This window comes from Ruditapes philippinarum, unplaced genomic scaffold, assembly GCF_026571515.1.
Source record: "Ruditapes philippinarum isolate M1 unplaced genomic scaffold, ASM2657151v2 ctg8685_1_1_1_1, whole genome shotgun sequence".
In the NCBI taxonomy this organism is placed as follows: domain Eukaryota; kingdom Metazoa; phylum Mollusca; class Bivalvia; order Venerida; family Veneridae; genus Ruditapes; species Ruditapes philippinarum.
This window is the reverse complement of record NW_026855819.1, coordinates 1-23,435: the sequence shown is the minus strand read 5'-3', so window position 1 is coordinate 23,435 and position 23,435 is coordinate 1. Positions and strand designations below refer to the sequence as shown.

Below are 23,435 nucleotides of genomic sequence, written 5' to 3'. Positions count from 1 at the left end.
TTAGACTTGGCATATTTCATTTATTAGGGTAAAAAATATACCTAAAATTTGAAGATAAAAAGTATAATGTAAAGTTGTTTCTATTTATATCTATGTATTTCTTAGAGAGACATGTCAAAAGGTAAACATGTGGACTTTGTATAAATATAAAACAACAAGAATGAGATAACTCGGATTTCAAATTTTGTTAGAGGAATATGAAGTTTTGTTGCAGAAATATGGAATTTTATTTTTTACTTATCAAGGAAAATTCATGAATGATTAACTCTTATGGTATTCTTATTTATTACTTTCTACATATTATTTCTTTAAATTGTATCTATAAACAAGACCTGTCATTGGATTCTTGGAAACAGACAAATGCCCACCATGAAAATTTTGAAAAAGCATTAAAGAAAGTAACATATTATGTGAACAAAGAAAATAATTTACACCTTGCAAACAACACTTTCAATCCATGTAAATTACCATTATAAATATTAAATTCATGCAAAAAAACCCTTACTGTGTTAGTCATGCAGTAGAAATATGGTGATAAATACTGCAAATATCAGTCATTCATTACATTTATTGTATAATTAATATTTTTGCTTTTTGAATCTGAGGGCTGATTTACTTAAATTTTCTTGGCTCGTGCATGACATGCAGCTTTTAAACAAATATATCAACTTAATCTATACAATTTACAAAAATAAAACAACTTGTGGGTCATGATGGCCCTCAATCATTCACCTCAGTATCTCTGCTAAAATTTCATAATTTGTGGTTGTGTAAATTTATTTTAAACTTAAGCCAATGGATGGCAAATTTGTTCATTCACCTCAGTATCTCTGCTAAAATTTCATAATTTGTGGTTGTGTAAATTTATTTTAAACTTAAGCCAATGGATGGCAAATTTGTTATATTTCTGTGTAAAAAAAATGTATAGGGGCAAACAGCTCTATCAAGTGGTGGTACACATAGGTTACTCCAAGACAGGAAGCAAGATCTTCTGATGATATAAATTGTGAACAAGACTGTCTCAAATTAGAATAACAATAATGAAACTATTTTAGTGCATTTTTAAAACTGTTGATACATGAATAATGGACATTAGGCAGTCTAAGAATTTCAGCATAATCATAAAATGGTCACTGGTAAGTTAAATATAAAGAAAGAAAGAAAAAAAACACATATAAAGCAAAAACAGTTTTTACTCGAAAGATATAAGAAGATTTCAGGCTCGACAAATAGTTTTCCCCTCCACATTTCTTTTGAAACTGTAGATACAAAGAACTAATAATATTGCACTCTAAAATCTATATCCCATGGTAATGCTTCAAATGTACATAAAATTGTTATGTAGCACTTCAAAACACACATGGAATCTTTATGTAAGTTAGCACTTCAAATGTACATAAAATTGTTATGTAGCACTTCAAAACACACATGGAATCTTTATGTAAGTTAGCACTTCAAAATGTACATACAATCTACATATCATGTAGCACATCAAATGTACATAAAATATATATATCATGTAGCACTTCATATAGCACTTCAAAAATGCGCACATCAATTAAACCTATGTCTACCAATTTACCAAATCCCCCCCCCCTCTTAATCACTTCATCTCAATATATTTTCAAAAGAGAAGCAAAACCAAAGAGATGAAAAATAAGATAGTAGACAGTAAATTATATAACATATCCTGGCTTTAATTAAGTCATTTAATTATCAACAAATCAAGGACATATATAATTTTTAAATATAAATGATGTTTGTGGGGGAAAAAATACATAATTCAGGTGAAAAATATAAAAATTTGACCTTTTCATCCTAAACATTTCAAGCTTAATATATCTTAAAGCTGCATGCCTCCAGTTCAGCCAAAATATTTCATGAAAACAAGACTTGAGAAAAATGTACAAAAAGTAAAAAGATTCAAGTAATAACTTACATGTTGTGTGAGATTAATGACTGGTTTTGCAGTATTTTATCTTTCTGGTAACTTAAGTGGAAAGTAAGTGCTATTTGTAAAGTGTAAATTACTTTGTTCACTTTACAACATATACTTCATTATACTTTTAATATTCAAAATTTTCATGAATAGCATAAATCTGGAGACATGCGGCCTTAAAGATGATGAACACATTTGACATAAGTATAACTGATTCTTGTATTGAAAAAGAAACAAAGTACGACATAAAATATAAATTAACAACATTTTTTTATCAAACGGTGCTAGTTTTTTATAAATAAGTGTACACTTGGATGGTATAACCTTACCAACTTACCACATTCACATGAAAGTACACAATATATACTTACATAATATATTTAGTTATCATAAACTATAAAAAAAAGTTTAATTAGTTGACCATTTGATTACCTTGAAAAACAGGTCTTTAATTTTTTGCCAATAAATACAACACATAAAATATATACATGTCAGAATCTAGATCAAAATATTCAGAAAATATTAACAGACACTACCTACATACACAAACAAATACTGTATAAAATCAATTCCAAAACCTGAAAGACTTTTAATACTTTACTAAAAGCAAGCACATTGCAAAACTGACACACTTTGTTTTCTAAGGACAATGAATGGTCAATATTGCATTAAACCATCATAAACAAAATGCTGTATGGCAGATATCATGCTAAACTTCTTTCTGTGATTGATAAACAACAACAACAGGTAATTTACTAATGTTTTCTAAATGTAATACTAAAAAGGATATAATTCAGTGAGTTAGGCTTCTTGGTTACTGACCAACAAATATGACACCATCAATACATTAGTAATGTCTCAAAGAATACCTTTTGTAGTTGTAGAGAGAGACCTTGCATGCTAAATTTAGACCTCCACAAGGTAGTATAATTCAGTCTAAACTCTAAAGCTAGACTGACGGAGGTTAGAAATTATCTACAATAATTATCATCAAGATATGATATACTATACTCAAATTTGATATAAGAAAATATTGGTAATTACTACACAGTCTCTTTGTAAATATAAAATACACATGTTTTGAAGTGTATACATCTAAAACCCTACAAACAACAGGTTGTCACAATATGGTGTCATGAAAAAAACTGGCATTTTTTTTAAAGAAAGGACCAACTTTATTTGACCAGTAATAGAGAACAAAACTTCCCATATGTAAGTTTATTCATTCTTTTATTTAAATTAGACATATTCAGGAAGAATGTCAAAGATTCCAATAAATTTCTGTATGTAAAATTATTTTATATATTTTACTCAAGGATGAGCATAGTATATCTTTAACCTTCAGTGAACAATATCATATGACACATATATAGCCTCATTACTGGGTTAAGTAGGCTTACATTCGCCTCCAAATGAACGAGCTAAACATTTATGAAATGGGTTATTTCATTAACAACAGTTCAACAACAAAATATATACCATTTCTGAAATTTAATCAACTATTGTCAAAAGTCATTTTGAAAATTTACAATAAAATAAAATGCAAGTAATATATGATTAATATCACATTGATAAGTTATAATGTAATAATCATTCTCAATATATTTCACTTATTTTGTTCTTTAATGAAATTACAGGCCACATTAACTGCACTTCTTGGCACTTACAATGTCGTACTGCAGCAATCCAGTTTAACTGCTACAAGAAAATAAAACCCATGCCCACAAAGTGACATATGCATTATTTAAAGTGCAGGTGGGCACTAGGATACATGTTTTAGGTATTAAGATATCACTCATATGATAACAGCATGCCAATTCTCCTTAATCTACATCACACATGCAGAATAATGAATCAAAATTTTGAGATCTTCATAAGATGTCAAGTAATAAAATAAAATAGAAATGTTTGATGAAGTCATGCCCAAATGGTTCAAAACTCATGACTTGAAATAAAAAAAATGGCAGTCAATTCCATAGGCAGCCAATTCCAGACTAGCTTATTTCAATAAATCGCTTCTTGCACATCATTCCTGTAAGTTAACCTTGTTGAGCATTCTCTATAAAGTTGAACATTTCCTTCAAGTCTGGAGAGGCTGGGGTTTCTTTATTACAGCCTGAAAATAAATATGACAAACATTCAGATCATGTTATATTTTACTGACATTTCTTGATGTATTAAATCAGCAATACATTTGTATTAACACTTTCCCTGCTAAATATCTTCAATGAATTTGTTCATTTTTACAATGTGATAAGGTATGGGAGTGTAACCATAATCCGGAACATACAGTATCTGGAAGGTACGAGATTTAGGCTTGGCAAGAAGAGAACCATTCCTAGCCGCAATCTTGTATGAAAAAGCATCACCTTATAAATTCACTAACTATAAAATTCAACATGATATAAAAATTCTATTAGACTGAAATATTTGTAAAAATAATAACCAAAACAGTCTTTGTTTACTGTGAAATCTTGAACTTAATTTCGTGGGCATGAACTTTTGTGGTTTTGTAACAAAGGACTGTTGTTTTTCTTCCCCAAAAAATAAAATGTAAATAATGGGATAACTTATAACAGACGAAATAATTTTTTTTTACATTCATGGATTGACCTAACCAAGAAAACCACGAATATGAGGTCCCCACAAATAGTTATGATTTTGCAGTATACGAAAAGAATAATTGAAATGCATTTATTTTCCAGCGAGCCCAATAACAACAGAAAGTTTTTTTTATTTACCGTCCATTGTAGTGGAAGCTCGCCCTCTTGCAGTATACAATCTACTTGTGAGAAGATGGTGATTTCTTGTCGTACTTCTGGTTCATCATTCTCACTGTTCCAGACCAGAACCAGACTTGGTACCTTACGTTCACGCTTGAAAATCTTCTCTTTTATTGGCAGTTTCTAAATGCAATTAAAACTTCTTAGTATCAGATGACAATTTTCAAAATGGTTTGGAAATATAAACTGAGTCACTTTATATACGACATGCCAAAAATATTTATAACAAATTGATAATACAGCAAGCATCTTTTTTTTATAGAAGAAAGTAAAATTTCTACATAAATCGACTGCAGCCATATATATATAACTATATATATATCACAATTATTCAATAAAAAGCGATGTTACAAAGGTGCAGTACTATTAAAGCCGTTCTAATAATCTAATGTAATAAATTTTCCTTAAGTTATATGTTGTATCCTTTCATGGAAATTTTCATGTTTCTGGCAGGGCTAAAATCCACATTTGTGGATAATAACTAGAAATGTGTCCATCGGACACGGGTGCCCCCACCGCGCCACTGTTCTGTCAATCTTATGACTCTAGGTCAAATATTTTTTGAAAACTAAAAATCTTTTTACTAAGTAAAGGGCAAGAACTTTACAAATACTGAATAAATCCCCAAGCAAACCCCAAGTTGAAGATTGCAAATTTATACTACTGTAAGTCAAGGGCAATAACTCCACATGCAAAGTCCCAGGTTCATAGCTTCACAGTGATGTGAATCATTATTCCTGTAATTTAGTGATGATGATCATAATTCCTGTAAAGTTGGTCGATTCTAACTCAAGCACTCAAGGAACAAATAACAACATAATGAAACAGTTTTTACTAAGTCAAGGGAAATAACTCTACAAATACTGGATAAATCCACAAGCGAAACCCCAGGAACAAACTAAATATGCTGAGCAACTTCCCCATAAGGTTTAATGACTCTATGTCAAATCCTTTTTGAGTTACATGCGACACATGTTGAAAATTGCAAACATTTTCTAAGTCAAGGGCAATAACTCTAAAAATACTAAATTAATCCAGACGAAAATACCCCGGTGCACAACTACACATGCTGATCAACATTCCTGTAAAGTTTCATGACTCTAGGACAAATACTTTTTGAGTAACATGCGACACAAGTTGAAAATTACAAAATTTTACTAAGTCAAGGGCAATAACTCTAAAAATACTAATAATATCCAGACGAAAATACCCAGGTGCACAACTACACATGCTGATCAACATTCCTGTAAAGTATCATGACTCTAGGTCTAACACTTTTTGAGTTACATGCGACACAAGTTGAAAATTACAAAATTTTACTAAGTCAAGGGCAATAACTCTAAAAATACTAATAATATCCAGACGAAAATACCCAGGTGCACAACTACACATGCTGATCAACATTCCTGTAAAGTATCATGACTCTAGGTCTAACACTTTTTGAGTTACATGCGACACAAGTTGAAAATTACAAAATTTTACTAAGTCAAGGGCAATAACTCTAAAAATACTAAAAATATCCAGACGAAAATACCCAGGTGCACAACTACACATGCTGATCAACATTCCTGTAAAGTTTAATGACTCTAGGTCAAACACTTAGTTACATGCAACACAAGTTGAAAATTACAAAATTTTACTAAGTCAAGGGCAATAACTCTAAAAATACTAAAAATATCCAGACGAAAATACCCAGGTGCACAACTTCACATGCTGATCAACATTCCTGTAAAGTTTCATGACTCTAGGCAAATACTTTTTGAGTTACGTGCGACACAAAAGAGAACGGACGGACAGACAAGGGTAAATCTAAATGCCCGCCACTAATGTGGGGGCACAAAAATAGCAACTTTAATCACCTAACACTCATATGGTCTAAAGATAGACCTTGTTTAGTAAGCATGAATGAAATTAAAGTTTATATACTTACATCACAATAGACACGCTTTGTGACACCAAGTTTGAGCACAAATATATCAAATGCTTTATCTAACACCCCCATCACCATGGCTTTCTCTTCTAGTGGCCCAGCAGTCTGTACACAGAATATAATATCAACATCTTACCCTCTACATATAGAGGATATTGAATGAGTGTAGATTCAATACTAAATTTAACTAACAAGTTGAATAAAATCATATAATGCGACCCTCTGGTGAGCATAATATTGTTTTATTTAACAAGTTCAATAAATTTAGTATTGAATCTACATGAATATAATATACTATTTATCACATATATAAAATAAGAATGGTAAACTGTTAAAATGAGAAATTTTTCAATAATGCGCCTATAGCGTAACGCTAACATTAGCGCCCTTTAACGCTATGTTTATATATCACGCAAATGATATCAAGTCAAAGTGTTATTACACTAGTGTAATATCGTTTTTATTAAATGGCTTTATTACACTCCTGCACCGTGGTTTATGTGATAATATAACATATATATCATCTTTGTATACTGACAAGATGCTTTATTAAATCAACTAGTTTTTGTCTTATCTATTGACCTTACGGTATACTGTATGTGTAGAAATATTCGCGGGCTTTAAATTTTCGCGGTCTTCGCGGTGACATTTGATCCGCGAATTCATTTTCAGCGCGAAAATATCTACACCAATAATTTCTTAATAGTCATATTTTCGCGCATCTATAGAACAATGTATATCAGTGTGTTCACGGCTGCCATAAGTCTTGTATCCGTGGTGCTTTCAAAGCATGATTCTACTGTTGTATAAACTGTTCATTTAACATTCACCTCTGTATATAAATCAGTTTGCTAGTGTATTATTATTATTGTTGTTTCAACTTGTTTGACTGATATGATTAGCGAATTCTTGTATGAGTATATATTACATGTTTCAACAATACCATTGCATCACGCTATTTATTTCATTGTCTGAGTCATAAACGAATCAACATCTGATCAGATTATATTTTGTTTTTCTAAACAAACAATACAAACAACACAAACATTAACGATTTTAACTGATGAAAATATAGAAAACAAAACACAATTACTCAGTAAACATTTTAACAAAATCGGTGAAAAGATTATGTTGTCATTCATTGCTGTTTAAAACTGTGAAAAAATCATGCACGTTAGCGGACATTCTTATGTTTGTCATAATCTGTCCGCTAGACAAATTGAATGTCTTTGATCTGTAAAATAGCGTATTGCTTGACACCAGGCGTTGAAAAAAAAACTGTGAAGTCCTACAATGATTACAGTAATGAAAGAGGGCTGCTTGCGAAAACCATTGCCTAATCGTGTAAGAGTAATTTCCCTTATTTTTTTACCTGATGGGTGTACGCGAATTTATGATTTTCGGCAGTCACCTCCGCGAATTCAAAATAGCGCGAATATTTGTATATACCCCCAAAATGGACCTTTCCGCGAAAATTTGCTTCCGCGAATTTAAATACACATACAGTATCAGGATGTTCATTATATGTCATAACATATTAGTTTTCTTGTGCTTATTTCTTATAATCATTCAAATTAGAACTTTTTAAAAATACTTCAATGGCAAATTTCAAAATATCTCTAAAATAACATCAATTTTCAAAATACAAAAAAAATGTTACACTTTTCAGGTGTAATGAACATTTTCATATGTAAACTTGTAAAAACAGAAAAATTAGTGGAAGACCTGACAAATTTCCCTGCCTACCCATTTTCTCTATCTTGATATTGTTTTTTGTGAGTGCAAAATTCAAAACTGGACAAAATAATCCAATAAGGCAAGAAATAATAAAATACCTTTACAAAGACAGCAAAGAAAAGTTCACTACTGAGTTCACCAACTCTCTTGGCAGCTGTTTTCTTATCATTACTATGGTCTGCCAATTTCTGTATCTCTCCAGGACTCTTAGATGTCTCTTTCAAATAACCTGAAACAATGACATTACACATAGGTTTTCTTCTTTAAAAATAAGTGATACATATTTAATAACTATCTCTTTTAATGGATGTATGGTTACATGTTAAAAATCCTGTCTTTCAAGTATTGAAGCCATAGGTCAAAGGTTTGTGTCAGCATCAGGTGAGGTTTCCTCATATGTAACAGTTTACCGGAAAACTTTGTATGACTTCATATAATTTTGTTGTTTTCATTACCCCTTTTCCAAATTTGCAGTACTGCTAATATCAGGCCAGGCAACTCTGAACTTCTAAGTATTTACAGTTAATAAATAAAGTGTTTGTTTGTTTGTTTTTCTTTCATTTTACGCCTTTTCCCAACAGTATTTCAGTCATATAGGCGGGTAGTTTCCTAACCATCGTTCCTGGAGAGTTATACCAGTACTAGACTACCTTTCTTTGTGCTAAACTACCAAAGCATCTTCCGGGGATCAAACCCACGCCAGAGAGGTAACTGGATTAGAAGTCATTGACTATAACCCTTCGGCCACGGAAGCGGTAAATAAAGTGTACAAACTGGTGGGAGTGCACATGATTCTACAGTATTATCACTGCGAGCATTCATAGAGCTAGCAAAAGCTATCAGCAAGACGGCGTGCTTAACTTTTTTCAGTGCTTGATAGTAAGCCTAGACAATGTAGAATTTTCTAAGTTTAAAAAGGGCCATAATTCTGTCAAAATCTCAAAATCTATGTTAAAGTTATGGGTCTTGGACAGTGACCACCTATTATGCTCTCAAATATGTATGTAAAGTTTCAACCCATTCCCTTCAGTATTTCTTGAGATACAAACATGCACGGAAAACCTTAACAAAAATATTATGCCTTTGCCTGGGTGACTACAATACCTCGCCCTATTTTTTGAATAGTCCAGCTAAAAAGGCAACATATTATTTAGCGCATAGCTTATAAATCAGGTAATAACTTACCAAAGCAAGCTGCTAGAAGTCTGTGGACCATTACATCTGGATACCTTCTGATTGGACTGGTGAAGTGTGTATATAATGGTACATTGAGAGCATAATGACGATATAGACTTTCATCATCAATACAACCTGTACAGAAATACTTGGCATTCTGTAAATAAAACAATACTTTTAACCCTTACCCTGCTGCAACCAGAAGTGATTTGTCCTGGCCACCAGTTTATAGCCAAGCCAGTCTGTACATCCATACAGTCCTACCAGGCTCTATTTCGTTGGGAGTTTCATTTTTTGTATTTTATTAAGGTAGTCATACTGTAATGCTTTCCTGCCAAACATTTCTAATATCGGTAAATATCATAAAAAATTGGTAATTTCCTGAACGTTATTTTACACAATATTTGGTATTCAATCATTTTCAACCATTTATAACCAGAATTTAGTACATAGAGATAAAGGATAAATGATTGTTATGTATTTTAATACCAAAGATTTTTGTAAAAAAAAGTTCCTGAAATAACAAGTTTGCTACAATATTGGCCGATATTAGAATTTCTTTGGCAGGAAAGCAATACAATAAGTCTACATTAAATAAAATCCCTTAAAATTCAAATGGAATGCTCCAAATTCAAGGGCAAATCAATTACACAAATTTCGTAGGCTAAGAATTGATATCAGCTATAGTTAAAATAGATTCTGACTGTATCGTATACATGTTTGTGTTGTAATGAAATCATTATGGTTTTTACAAACAGAAAATCTTACTTGAAAATGAAAAAACAAGATATTCTTAGAAGCATATTTATATACTTAACTAATGCTTGTCTAAAACAGTAATTCAGTTCACTTCTTAGTTTTTTCTATATTCACTTAAACCCTTAAAAAATGTTTTTTCCCATTACATTGTCATACTTTGTGTCATGTGTGAATTCATTTGCCTCCTTCAATATTCTTAATCTTCATATATATAAACATGTTTTCTTTTTATTTAATAGTAATGATAAAAAGCATTCAATGATGAACAATATGGGAGGAGACAGAGTGACAAATATGGGAAATATCTCACTGTTAACTTGATCAGTATTTACATATTTCACATACATACATACATTCATTGGTTTAGAGCAGAGAGCAACTAGAACTTGCATCCTGGCCTTGGAATCGTCATCATCACCACAATATGATCTCAATGATCTCTGAAATCAAGCAAGATGGAATCATTATTATTTTTAAGAAGAATGCTCGACATAGATATAGCTGTTCATTTATGATGTCATCCTTAACAGACAGATGACAGCATCATATATTACTGCTGTAGATAATACATTTGTAAAGATTTCTATAAAACAATACACCATACTCGCTGATAAGTTTATTTCTCAAGGTGGGTTTTAAGAAATAAATTCATCAAGCTCTACCATCAAAGGAAGATTTCAATGATCAATAAGTTTGCTTCATTACTTTTTCTGGTGAAATGGTGAAACAAATGGCCCGAAAAGGAGGCTACACTGAAATGGAATAACAGCAAGAAATTTAAAGGCATGACCTAATCAGTTCAATATAAAGTGGTTATGTTTAATTAAGGCCTTGTTATACAATAAACAGTTATATGTATATATATTTATATACCTGTAATGCACCAGCACTGGAAATGTCTAAATGAATTCCTAGAGCAGCACACTGATCTTTCTAAAATATAAAAAAAAAAAATCACTTAGCCTTATTTTTTTCAACCAAGGGTGTATTATAATTGTTCATGCAAGATCAAAATAACAATAGAGAATATGTATGTCCACCTAGGAAAACTCAAGGGTGGGTTGACATCTTTGTAAATTTTACATGGTGGTTTTTGTCCAGTTGGGTTTTGTGTATCTCCCATTAAAAATAAATCTAACACATGATTTACTAACCAGCAAATTAATCTACAAACCAAATTTTCCACCATTTTCTCCTGTGGTGGTGGATGTCTTCTCAATAAAGCTTTATCTGGAAACTCTCTATTTATCTTATCAGCCACTGCCATGTTAGCTAACAACATAAACTCTTCTATCAACCTGGAAACATAACAAAATATTAAATTACATATTTGATGTCTTGGTATTTGTTAATTTGTACATTTCTGTTATACATTTGCAGACCATTCTCTACAATACAGATCATGAATAATGTACCAACACATAATACATTTGTAATAGTATACATGGAATAAGTTTATGAGCTGTCTATATAACTAAACTTAAATGATTGTGAATTACAAATGGTGCACAACATATTATTTGCTTGGTTATTTTGAATGCCAACTTCAACACATTTTTGGTCATATCTCTGCCAAACATCCACCAAATAGACTTTTCAGGAAAACTTGGCAGAATTTCTCTGCAAACAACCGACTATCAATCTCACTTGATTACTAAGAGGCATTTTACCAGTAGACTCAGCATGTGAGATAACATAGGAATTTTGCCTTAGTTAAGGATTGAACCAGAGACCCGTGTGTAAAAAATTGAATGTTTCTAAGGGGTGGATTTTTCTTCAATCAAACTCTCTAATAAATCAAATCCTTTGATAAATATGTGTTATGTTCTTGGCGAGATAATCAAAAGTACAGTATATATCTCAATTCTTACACTTGTATAGCAATAACAAAAGTTTTGTATTTTTTTCAGCTAAACAGCTTTCTATACAAATGAAAACAACAAGTGAATGCATTTAATTACTAAGCCAACTTAATTACCTGTTGCTGTCCCTCTGTTCATAGACCCAGTAACCATTAGGTAATCCTGTCTCACTATCTAGACTATACTGTAGTTTTAACTGATCTAACCTCAGTGCCCCACCATCCATTCTAGCCTTACGTAAATTTACAGCTATCTGTAATACACAAAACATGTTGTAGTTACAAAATAATATTTGTTTCTATTATTTTTAATGGTTGAGAATTCTCTCATTGCAAAACATAACAAATGATCAAGCTGTTACAAAATGATAGCATTATATGGTCTCAAGATGTGAGTGGGGGTTTTATATGGTCTCATGTATGTGGGTGGGGGTATTATATGGTCTCTTATAATACTGCACGTTTGTAATGTCGCTTTTCATTGGATAATCCTGACGTTTATATAGATTTATATACATGGCTGCTGTCGATATCTTACTTTTTCTCCACAAAATGATGCTTGCTGTATTATAAATTCATTATAAAGATTGTTGCCTCGGGGCTCAGGTTATATTTACGAACACCCGTTTTTATAAGGCCATATAACATGTCAACAATCTTTATAACTAATAATGTATGTAGGTGGGGCTATTATAGGATAATATTCTACCTGTCCACAACTGAGCCTCAAGAATAGCAATATATATCAGAACACTGTTCATAATGCGTGACGAGAACTCTGACACTGACATGAGCGTTATAGCAATGTGCCAGTGTATTTCACTAGGAGGTCTTTGGGATAAAAGGAAATAGTGTTAAACATTCTTGATGTTTACAATCTCCACCATACATATACATAAATATTTCTTGAATAAATCATAAGTGAATTAAAGGAACAGAACAGTCTGCTGACAGTGACTGAATAAACCTGCATCATTCTTGTTTTAACTCTTACAAAGACACTTGACTGAGTTTACAGGGTTGACTTTCAAATATGACAATCAATCAATGTAAAAATAAACATACCTTTTGTAGATTAAGTGTTCTAGTTTGTATGTCTTGTACAGTGAAGCCTTCAGATATAGGCGGAAGTTCTTCTTGTGTCCAGACACGTTCAGGTTGTTCTATAAAACCCTGTTTGAAACCAGAACATTAAACATTTAATTTTACCATACAACATTTCTTCTCAAAGTTATAATACCTTTATGTATTTCATCATATTACATCTGTTTGATATAACCCATCATAACATTATTAACCAGATTTAAGACAATGAATGATAACACTTTGGAGATTAAAATATTATCATACCTGTGGTAATACCATGGACTTGCTTTATAACACTTTAAAATATTTATTTAATAAAATGTCCATTAGCAATTATTAACCTAAACATTTTAAATAAATCAATTACTTGTAATTAAAGGAAATATGAACAAATTTACATCATCTTATCAACATGAAGTTTAATAAGTAAGCGCCATATGGTGATTTTCCAGCTTTGCTGGGGGAGGAAGACCTCAGGTGCCCCTCTAGGCATTATTTCAGGCATAAAAGGGCACAGGGGTGAAACCACTAATGTTCTGCAGGCTAGTTGGATAGTTTCCTCAGATGATAGAATCCAAGGTCCCTGGTGGGATTCAACCCACAGCGGTTAGGGGCAGGTGATTTTAAATAAACTACCTTAGACGCCTTATGCTAAGTGTCAGTCTCTGCATAAACATAGCAATAATTTCTACGGCTCATTCTGCCATTTCCCAGAGTAATTCACAGCAAGTCTAGTAAATGACCCAAACTTAACCCATTAAATTAAATAGGACTATATTGCAGTGTAAAAGTATTCTAATGAACTGAAATTACTTAGATTAAAAAGCAACAACAAGTGACAGAATATTTTCACAGAACCAGGTTTCCTGCCAGTATCAAATGTGTGAAAAAATAGAGTTGTAAATCTGCAAAAAAGTAACAAAATTCCAACCGGAGCAATCAATGGGTTTAGTTGAAATCCCTTGAGAAATTTAGAGGTTGCACACAAAAGAAATTGTTTAAACCCATTTGCGCACCCCTGACATTCATCAACTTACCTGAGCATGATCATAGGAGAGTTTAGCACAAGATCTAATCACAGACCTTCCAAACCATTCTTCCTCTATCTAAAAGACATAAAAATATAATTAATGTACTTTTCTATTTTATGAGACATCATCTGATATAGATAGCAGCATGTACTACCGTATCAAGGGAATCTCCTTATACAGCAATCTTTTTACAGTTATAACATAGTGACCTTCATGATCTCAATTAAAATCTAATTCAAAGCAAGTACTATGTTCATATGAATGCAATTGCCCTTACAGGCTGTTGACCCTGGTGACCTTGACCTTTGACCCTGTGACATCAGTTTTGAAGCTGTAGCCATGTTATGGTCATGGTTAAAGTTTTGTGAAAACATTTTAAAAGCACTTTGCTCTTCAGATCAAAATTTATTTTCTTTATTAACATCACTCAGAAAGTTTCAGTGTATCACATATAAAGCTTTAATATATAAATCTTTACCTCTCCTTCCTCTGATATTACCCACTCTACAGAAAATGTAAGTCTGTCAACATCTGGATTTAAACTGCACAGTTGTTCACATAGTAACCGTGGTAACATTGGAATAACCTATAAACAAATAGACAAGTGTATACATCATTTAACATACCCATGGTTTGCTGTTTAATCAAGAGGACTCAGTTACTTTTTAATAGAAGTCAATTAAGAACTAATTACATATACACAGTTTCTCCTTCAGGCTCTCATTTCCTATAAGTTACACTGACTGACTATAACATTGCATTCTTTCTTTATACATTAAAAAGGTAGTTCATATTTAGGGGACTTTGGTTAATACAGAATTTATTTCAGTTCTATTTTAGTAGGAAGCCAAAGGCTTATAGACACACTTTCGAACCTGTTCCTGAAACCAACCAGTACTGAGCAGTAAGTATATTTTCTTGCTCAGGGAAACAACAACTTGCCCCTGATGGGGTTTAAACCCATGTGACTCCATTTAAAGGGATTTAAAGGAAAACGTTCAAATTTAAAACCTAGATCTGTCACATTTTCATTGATGGCCCTGAGTATTGCTGTTCATTGCTGTGAGAATCCAACCAAAGCAAATTTGAATTTAACATGAAATTAGATTTACTATAACCAGAGCATATTAACAGATCCTAATGAGGTTTTATCAGCTAAGGATATGATGACTTTGGGCTGATCACACATAGAGAAATTTTATACAAAAACTTACTATGTTTTTTTAAAGGTTTGATAATGCATAAATTGGCTTCAGCTATGTATATATCCAAAATGTAGTTGATTAAGTAAAAGAGAGGTCACTTTTAAAATGAAACAGTACCTTATGCACCAAATAAACACTTGTAGATCTAAGGGCTGCAACTCTGTCAAGAACAGAATTTTCCTCTAAGAAATAACTAACATCTGCGATATGAACACCAACTCTGAACCGTCCTGTAGATGAAAATAAAATTGTAACAATCCATAAAACACAGTTAAATCATGCATTTGTAAACAAATATGAATTAGTTTATCAAAATATATTCATGTAGAAGATAAATTGAGATATTTAACTCACATTACATTTTTAGAAAAAGTGACATTGAAAACTAGGACTTTTCAGCAATACTGGTAGAAAAGACACTGCCATTCTCCTTGTGGGTTTTAAAACTAAAAATAGTGATAAGTACTTTTATAATGTCACTTTAACTGGGTTGATAAAATTAATATTTTTGTATAAAAAAGTCTATGAAAAAGATTAGAAAGTAGCAGCTAAAAATATATACATTTTACAATGTAGACTTCAGTGATTATTCATCTTAAATGACAGAAACTTTCAAAAGGTCCCTTCCAAATCAAAATTTTCTTTTAAAATCATGCAGTTTTCCCAAATATCTGAATTGACACCAGCTTTCTTTATTTCCGAATTAGCAATTTTACTAATAATTATCCCAAAAATTATGAAGCCAAGGCCTCTTCCCAGTTAAGTAATAAAAAACCACAGCTAGTAGTTTGAAACAACTTACAATAAGAATGATATTAGAGAAAATTCAATATCAAACCTGACATGCTTGTATTATATCCAGTCACAATACACTTGGATAGACACATAAAAAAAATTAAAATGTAGCCTTACCATCACCCAGGTCTTCACAAGAGAGGGCATCATCTAAATCTCTAGCTGTAGCTGGATCTACAGTGAACACACAAGATGAACGGTAATCTTTCCTATACTCAAACTCTTCCTCTGGTATCACCCAGGGACTTTCTGTAGGTAAACAGTCTAATGCCTGAAGAGAAAATAAAGGAATAATGCATACAAAATTAAGGGTGAAACAATTCAGTTTTTTCTTGATTCAATTTTAGATTATTGCTTTGTGATTTGATTAATTTCGATTCAATTACTCAGACTAATATAACATTTATCATTCTATAGGAAATACTTGAAAAAACAATATTTAGCTACACTGAAAAACTACATACTTTAATGACCAATTACTGTCACCAATTTGTGGTTTGTCTTCCATTTTTAAATAATATATATTAGTGTGTTTTGATTATATAAGCAAGAAGATCTACCCAATGAAAGAAATACTTGCTAAGAAAACGTTTGTTTAATATCAGAAAGAAGAGATTTTTCCAAAGAATGTCATTGTTGACAACAAATCAAACTGAAATACGGTCATGGCAAATTGGGAACTGCAACACAGATATGCCAATAAAAACTGTGTACACATCACCATTAAACCATAAGAAAATTGCACTGTGTAATTACTTTCTTGGTTGCCTTCACAATATTTTACATTAACATTTTCAAAATGTTCATGAAAATAAGCATGAAAATAAGCATGCTGCCTTTCCTGCAGGGACCAAAAGTACTTACCCTTTGTCACTAGTAAAGAGCCATCAACTTCTGTGCAGTTTGCCAAGTCTCTATGCCGTTGGTAGATAATCTTTCTGCATTTTGATATTGAAATCTTTTGAACTTGAAACAGCCTGCTCCAAATTCAAATAACAGCACATCCATTACATAAATTGAGCAGGCAATGGTTGCTAAATGAGTAATAACACTTACCTCCTGAGGGAACTCCTCAAAGTCAACACCATTTTCAATGAGCATTCCCTCAGTCTCTGGTTCAATTTCTCCAGCTTCACCTAAACTCTTGGCCAAACATCTGATAATATAACAATAATAACACTACATGTAATTTCTGGCTCGCAAGTTTTACCTTTTGTAAAAATGCATATTTATTTTGTATTAATTGACTTTGTTTATATAGCTACATGGCCGTACACTCATTTTAAGAACAAGATAGTATGAAGTGATTCAGCCCCTATCAAAGATAAGTGACAAGTAACTTTTTCTTCTGCTTTGTTTTCTTGCTAACCCTGTTGCCACCAAAACTTCATTTATTGATGAAGTTTTTTAGTGACTTTATCTTTACAAAATCTAGACAAATATTATAAAAGTACTAAAATTTGATAATTAGATCTGGTCTGGCTGAACAAAGATACTGAATAGACTGGCTAGTTAATGATAAACTTGACCTTTATTAAAGCTACTAACACTCACCAATTTATGTTGAAACATACAATACTAACTAATTGAGCCGCGTCACGACAAAACCAACATAATGGGTTTGCGACCAGCATGGATCCAGACCAGCCTGCGCAGTCTGATCAGGATCCATGCTGTTCGCTTAAAAACCCTATTGCAAGTAGAGAAACTGACAGCAAACAGCATGGATCCTGATCAGACTGCGCGGATGCGCAGGCTGGTCTGGATCCATGCTGGTCGCAAACCCATTATGTTGGTTTTGTCGTGACGCGGCTCATTTATATTTCTAACGTATTTATATCTTACCCTTCAGCATAGAAGCTATCTTGTTTCCAGTCTGTTATTCTACACACATACAATGTTTTACTAAAGTCATCAGGTCTTTCTATGAAATCTGAAATAAACAAATAACCGGTGTTTAAAATATATGATGCAAACATGATTGAAATTTTTTTTAGCATAGCCACATAAGTAATATACAATAGCTGCAACTCAAATATTCTCAGTGCTAAACTGTAGAACAAAGGGCCTGCTGATGTGAAAATAATTGTTATATTTATCCCCATTTTTTTTCAGAAAAGGAAAGGATTTTTTAAAAAGTAGGATGTTGGGGGTTATTGCTCAACAAATTTACACAAATTCTAAGAAATAAATAAATAAAAATATATAGATTTTTAAAGGAAAATATAAATTGTAAAGATATTTTGCCCACAATATACATGTTCAAATTTTTTTTTAAAACTTATTCCATCCTGTGACCAAACAAAAATCAATACAGCTGAATCAATGAGTCAGTGTACTGAACATTGTTGGCATGCAGGTTTTATTTGGTTTTATTTCTCTCTTTCACACTCTTGATTATAATTTAATGTGGAATCTCCTGAAAAATGCATGAATTGCACAATTTGGATTGACACTGCCTCCATAATGTGGATCTTTCTTAAGTTAACAAAATGGTAGAATTTAGTAAAATTCAAAATTACAGGTCTTGGGCAGTAACCAATATATCATGACCCTTAAGACATGTATGAAATTTCAAATGTAAATTGTTATTAGGGTATGACTTGCATGTAAAATCTTTACAAACCATAATCAAGTGTAACGCTGATGCACAAGTTACACATGTTAATTGGACAGCCCTATTATCCTTTAGTCAAGTTTGAAAATCCAGATTATTCCATCTTATTTACCAGTTTTCATGTATCAACAATTATGTATCCCTAACATGCATTTCAGATCAGTTCAGATTTATTCTTAGAATCCTAGAAAATGTTATTTCTCAAGTTTTTGTATCACTGCTACATTGCCAACTAATAGAACTTGCATAAAAACTCGTAATACTTCACCTTTTGGACAATTGCCGATGGGAATCATAACTCTAGGTACTCTATGATCAACAGGTGCAAACAACGCTCTGTCTGAATTCTTATCCCCCATTGGTTTGATAAATCCAGTACTAGCTCTAGAATGTTTCCTCTCTATAATGGCCACAACCTTTCCCGTCCTCTGCAACAATTTCTTAATCTCATCTCTTCCTTTATCAGTCTCTAGTTTATGTTTAGCAGGACTCTGCCCTATCATCATATCATTCAAACTTGTGTACTTCTTGGATGGAGAGTAATTCCCCTTTTTCTCTTTCTGTACTGTTAAATTCTTATTCCCTTCCTCTGGATTATCTCCCTTTTTCACTGTTATTTCAACAATTTCTTCACTTTCAATAACAACTTCAGGATCAGAATCCTGAGAGGATGTCCCGTTGTTGTCATGTGTTGTCATAGACTTCTCAAGGTCCTCTAATTCTTGCTTATTTAACTGAATTAATAAGGTAAAAAGTTCTTAAAGCATATATCAATCCTCCTTGAGTATATCAGACATTAGACAACTGCTCAAAGGTAGAAAAAATCCCGGGGGTTTCCCGGGCTTTTTTTTAAAAAAGTTGGGACCCTTTTTTGTTATTTTTTTGTTTTGGGTTTTACGTTACAATTTGACACAGTTTTGGTCAAATGGAAAGTTCCAGGCTTTACTGGTGGAGGGGAAAACCTCAGGTTCCCTTCTGTGGGATTTTTTTCAGGCACGAACGGGATCTGAGTAGAACCAAACCACCCTTTCCCCTAAAACTACTGGATTTGCTTCCCCACATGAAAGGGGGCCAAAATCCCTGTCGGGATTCGAACCCCCCAGCGGTGAAGGGCAAGTGGTTTTGGGAATCAACCCCCGTTTTAAACCCCTTTGGGCCCACGGGACGGCCCCCATTTAGTTATTTAAAAAACAAAAAAAAAGAAATTTCCCTTTAAACCATTAAAAAATTACTTTTTAATAATTTTTGACAAAAAAAAATCATATTTAAAAAACTGTATTAAAAAATGTATCCCTAAAATTTTTTTTTAAAAAAGAAATATTTCTTACTTTAAAAAAAAAGCTCAAAAAATTTTCTTTCATTTACATTTAAAAAGGGTTTTTAAAAACCCTTCCAGGGCACCTTCATTTACTTAAAATTGGGAAGCTACTATTCCCCATTAAGAGGGACGGGTTTTTCCCCCTTTGTGCCCAAAATAAACCCCCAAAAATGTCCGATTTTCCAAACCTGAAATCATATCAAAAATTTTTACATTCAAGTTTGGAACAATATCACAGAAACCCAAAGTTTCAATGGGCCCACTTTACAGACAAACTTTAGAACTGAAAAGGGGTAAAAGGCCATTTTCCCTTTGTTATTTTTCCTTTTTTATTTAAAAGAGGGCCATTTTGGGCCCTTTCCCTTTTTTTGTTGAAATGAATTCTATAATGTTCTTTTTTGTTCTGTTTACAGTTAGATGGCCCCATATTTTTGTTCTGTTTACAGCTAGATGGCCCCATATTTTTGTTCTGTTTACAGTTAGATGGCCCCATATTTTTGTTCTGTTTACAGTTAGTGGCCCCATATTTTGTTCTGTTTACAGTTAGATGGCCCATATTTTTGTTCTGTTTACAGTTAGATGGCCCCATATTTTGTTCTGTGGCCCATTTTTTGTTCGTTTACAGTTAGATGGCCCCATATTTTTGTTCTGTTTACAGTTAGATGGCCCCATATTTTTGTTCTGTTTTACAGTTAGATGGCCCCATATTTTTGTTCTGTTTACAGTTAGATGGCCCCATATTTTTGTTCTGTTTACAGTTAGATGGCCCCATATTTTTGTTCTGTTTACAGTTAGATGGCCCCATATACCTATTTGGTCGTGCAGATGGACGGAGGGACCAACGGACATCCAACATGCTGCAACTTGATAATATAATAATAACATAATAAATGACAATTACACAACACATTAACATGAATAATATACCATCTTGTCTATGACATAAATACTGTATATTGTAACAGTAATACTTTTGATTTAAACATATAATAAACCAACTTATTCACTATTCTATGATAATACATATCTGGTATACTTAACTCATGAATAAATAAAATAATAAGTTCTTAACAAATGATAAGCAATATTAAAGGCCAATATAAAGACATATTAATTTAGCATTGATCTTGTTTTGTTTCCTTAATAAATATGAGAAACAAAGTGTCATTAACATCAAAATAGTAGTAACTATCTATTTATATAATCAGTGACCAAAAAAGGAGCTAGTTGCCTTAATGAAAAAGAGCCATTGGTAGGAAAGTGTGCTCGACTATTCTCAGTTCTTGATAGTAAATGTACAACACAAACCTTGACAATGTAGAATATTCTAAGTTCAAAATGCGCCCTAATTCTGTCAAAATCCATGTTTTGAGTTATGACTCATAATGTTCCTTAGATAGTGACCTTTTATTATGCCCTCAAATAAATGTCTGAAGCTTCAACCAATTAACTTCAGTAGCTTTGGAGATACCAACTTGCAAACAAAAACATAACCAAAATGTGATGCTGATGCGGTCACCAAGGTGAGCACAATAGCTCTATCTATTCTTAAGTTGAATAGTTGAGTTTAAAACTAAATGTGTACTACACAGAATTTACTATTTTACTCAATCAGCACATACATGTTTTTATAATAACTTAAAGAAAAGTTCAAAAGGACTTTTTTATAGTTTTTATAATCCAACAAGCTGTCATAAAATAAAGTAAGTATTAACACCTACTGGATGTGGTAGATATGACTCTTCAAAATTTTTCGGGTTGATACGAATAGGACCCTGAAATAAAACCAGCAGCATAATCAGTATAGGGTTTGATAACTGATATTTTCCTTTTCTCAACATTTATTCACTTAAATAATGAAATAAAAGATAAACTGTAAATGTTTATAGCAAATTTGGTTATCTTATTTTTATAGTTCAAAAAAACCCCCAAAAAACCAGTAAAATATTTGATATAACAGCAATTTTTAACTGAAATGTTTAGATTTTAAGGGTGCTATTCCATTAGAACGTGATCGGCGTGCGTGATCCTAGCATATTCTACAAATAATTATTCTCTGTTTGCTTTAGTATAACGGATTCATTAATGTACTTATGCAATAATACTCATGGACATGCCCTGGCTTAACAGATTGTAACAGCCAAAGAAAGAAAAATGAGCTGCGTCTTGACAAAACCAACATAATGGGTTTGCAACCAGCATAGATCCAGACCAGCCTGCGCATCCGCGCAGTCTGATCAGGATCCATGGTGTACGCTATCAGTTTCTCTACTTGTAATAGAGTTGGTAAGCCAAACAGCATGGATTCTGATCAGACTGCGACTGCGCGGATGCGCAGGCTGGTCTGGATCCATGCTGGTCGCAAACCCATTATGTTGGTTTTGTCATGACATGGCTCAAATTGTGTTTTCCTTACCTCAATCAAAATTCCTCTCTTTAGACCCTGAGACACCTGGTCCATTGGCATGTAGTCAGCAAATAGATTCTAAAATGGGGGATTACTGAGATTACAAACATGCTTCCAATATAATCAAACATGCAACAGCATAAGAATGTAAAATGCAAAATCATGATTATTTGTGGTAGGTCAATTTGTGATTTTCTTTTTTTTTGTTGGGTTTTACTTCGCACCAACAATGTCAAGGTTAAATGCTGACTTTACAGCCTTACTGATGGAGGAAGACTTAAGTTCCATACGCTAGCTGGACAGCTTTCTCAAATGATGAAACCAAATTCCTTGATTGGATTTGAACCCAAATCGGTGAGGGTCAAGGGCTCTGAAGTCAAAGACCTAACCACTCTGCCAAAGACACCTCCAATCTATTAATTTAACATCCAACAATGTTTAAACAAAGTTATTGTCTAATTGTTTCTTTAATGTCAAATATTAACACAATTTATATTCAATTTAAGCTTTTCAGGATATACAGAAGAATAAATAACCTTCTTTTTCCTCTGTCTTCTACCCTGGCTTTTTCCACCAATGTCTTGCTGTCCTTGACCTTGCATGCCATGACCTTGCATGCCATGACCTTGCCCTCCATGACCTTGCATGCCATGACCTTGCTGTCCATGAGGATGTACATAATGACCTCTGACCTGCTTTTGACCATGATGAACTGGTGTTGAGACTACATGCGGATGATGATGTTGATGATGACCTTGATGGGCTGGAGTAACATGACGCTCATGTTGACC

At 32.7% G+C, this 23,435-nt stretch overlaps 1 protein-coding gene and 1 long non-coding RNA gene across 2 annotated transcripts; both read right to left on the bottom strand.

The window, feature by feature from the left end:
- On the bottom strand, positions 1-1,972 carry LOC132744497 (uncharacterized). Its single transcript, XR_009627706.1, has 2 exons — positions 821-1,972; positions 1-732 (listed from the first exon to the last, which is right to left on the bottom strand). It is a non-coding gene; the product is annotated as an uncharacterized LOC132744497 (long non-coding RNA).
- A 1,445-nt stretch (positions 1,973-3,417) lies between these two features.
- Positions 3,418-23,245, bottom strand: LOC132744499 (DIS3-like exonuclease 2; the record flags this gene model as incomplete). Its single annotated transcript, XM_060733230.1, is given in 20 exon segments — positions 3,418-4,055; positions 4,681-4,845; positions 6,653-6,757; positions 8,488-8,618; positions 9,575-9,722; positions 10,678-10,764; positions 11,198-11,257; positions 11,499-11,622; positions 12,303-12,439; positions 13,251-13,358; positions 14,309-14,377; positions 14,781-14,888; positions 15,625-15,737; positions 16,420-16,573; positions 17,359-17,458; positions 18,148-18,235; positions 19,188-19,653; positions 21,938-22,012; positions 22,654-22,722; positions 23,181-23,245. Coding segments are annotated over 20 exon segments (2,408 nt in total), but the record flags the coding sequence as incomplete, so codon positions are not given.
- Positions 23,246-23,435: the final 190 nt, after the last annotated feature.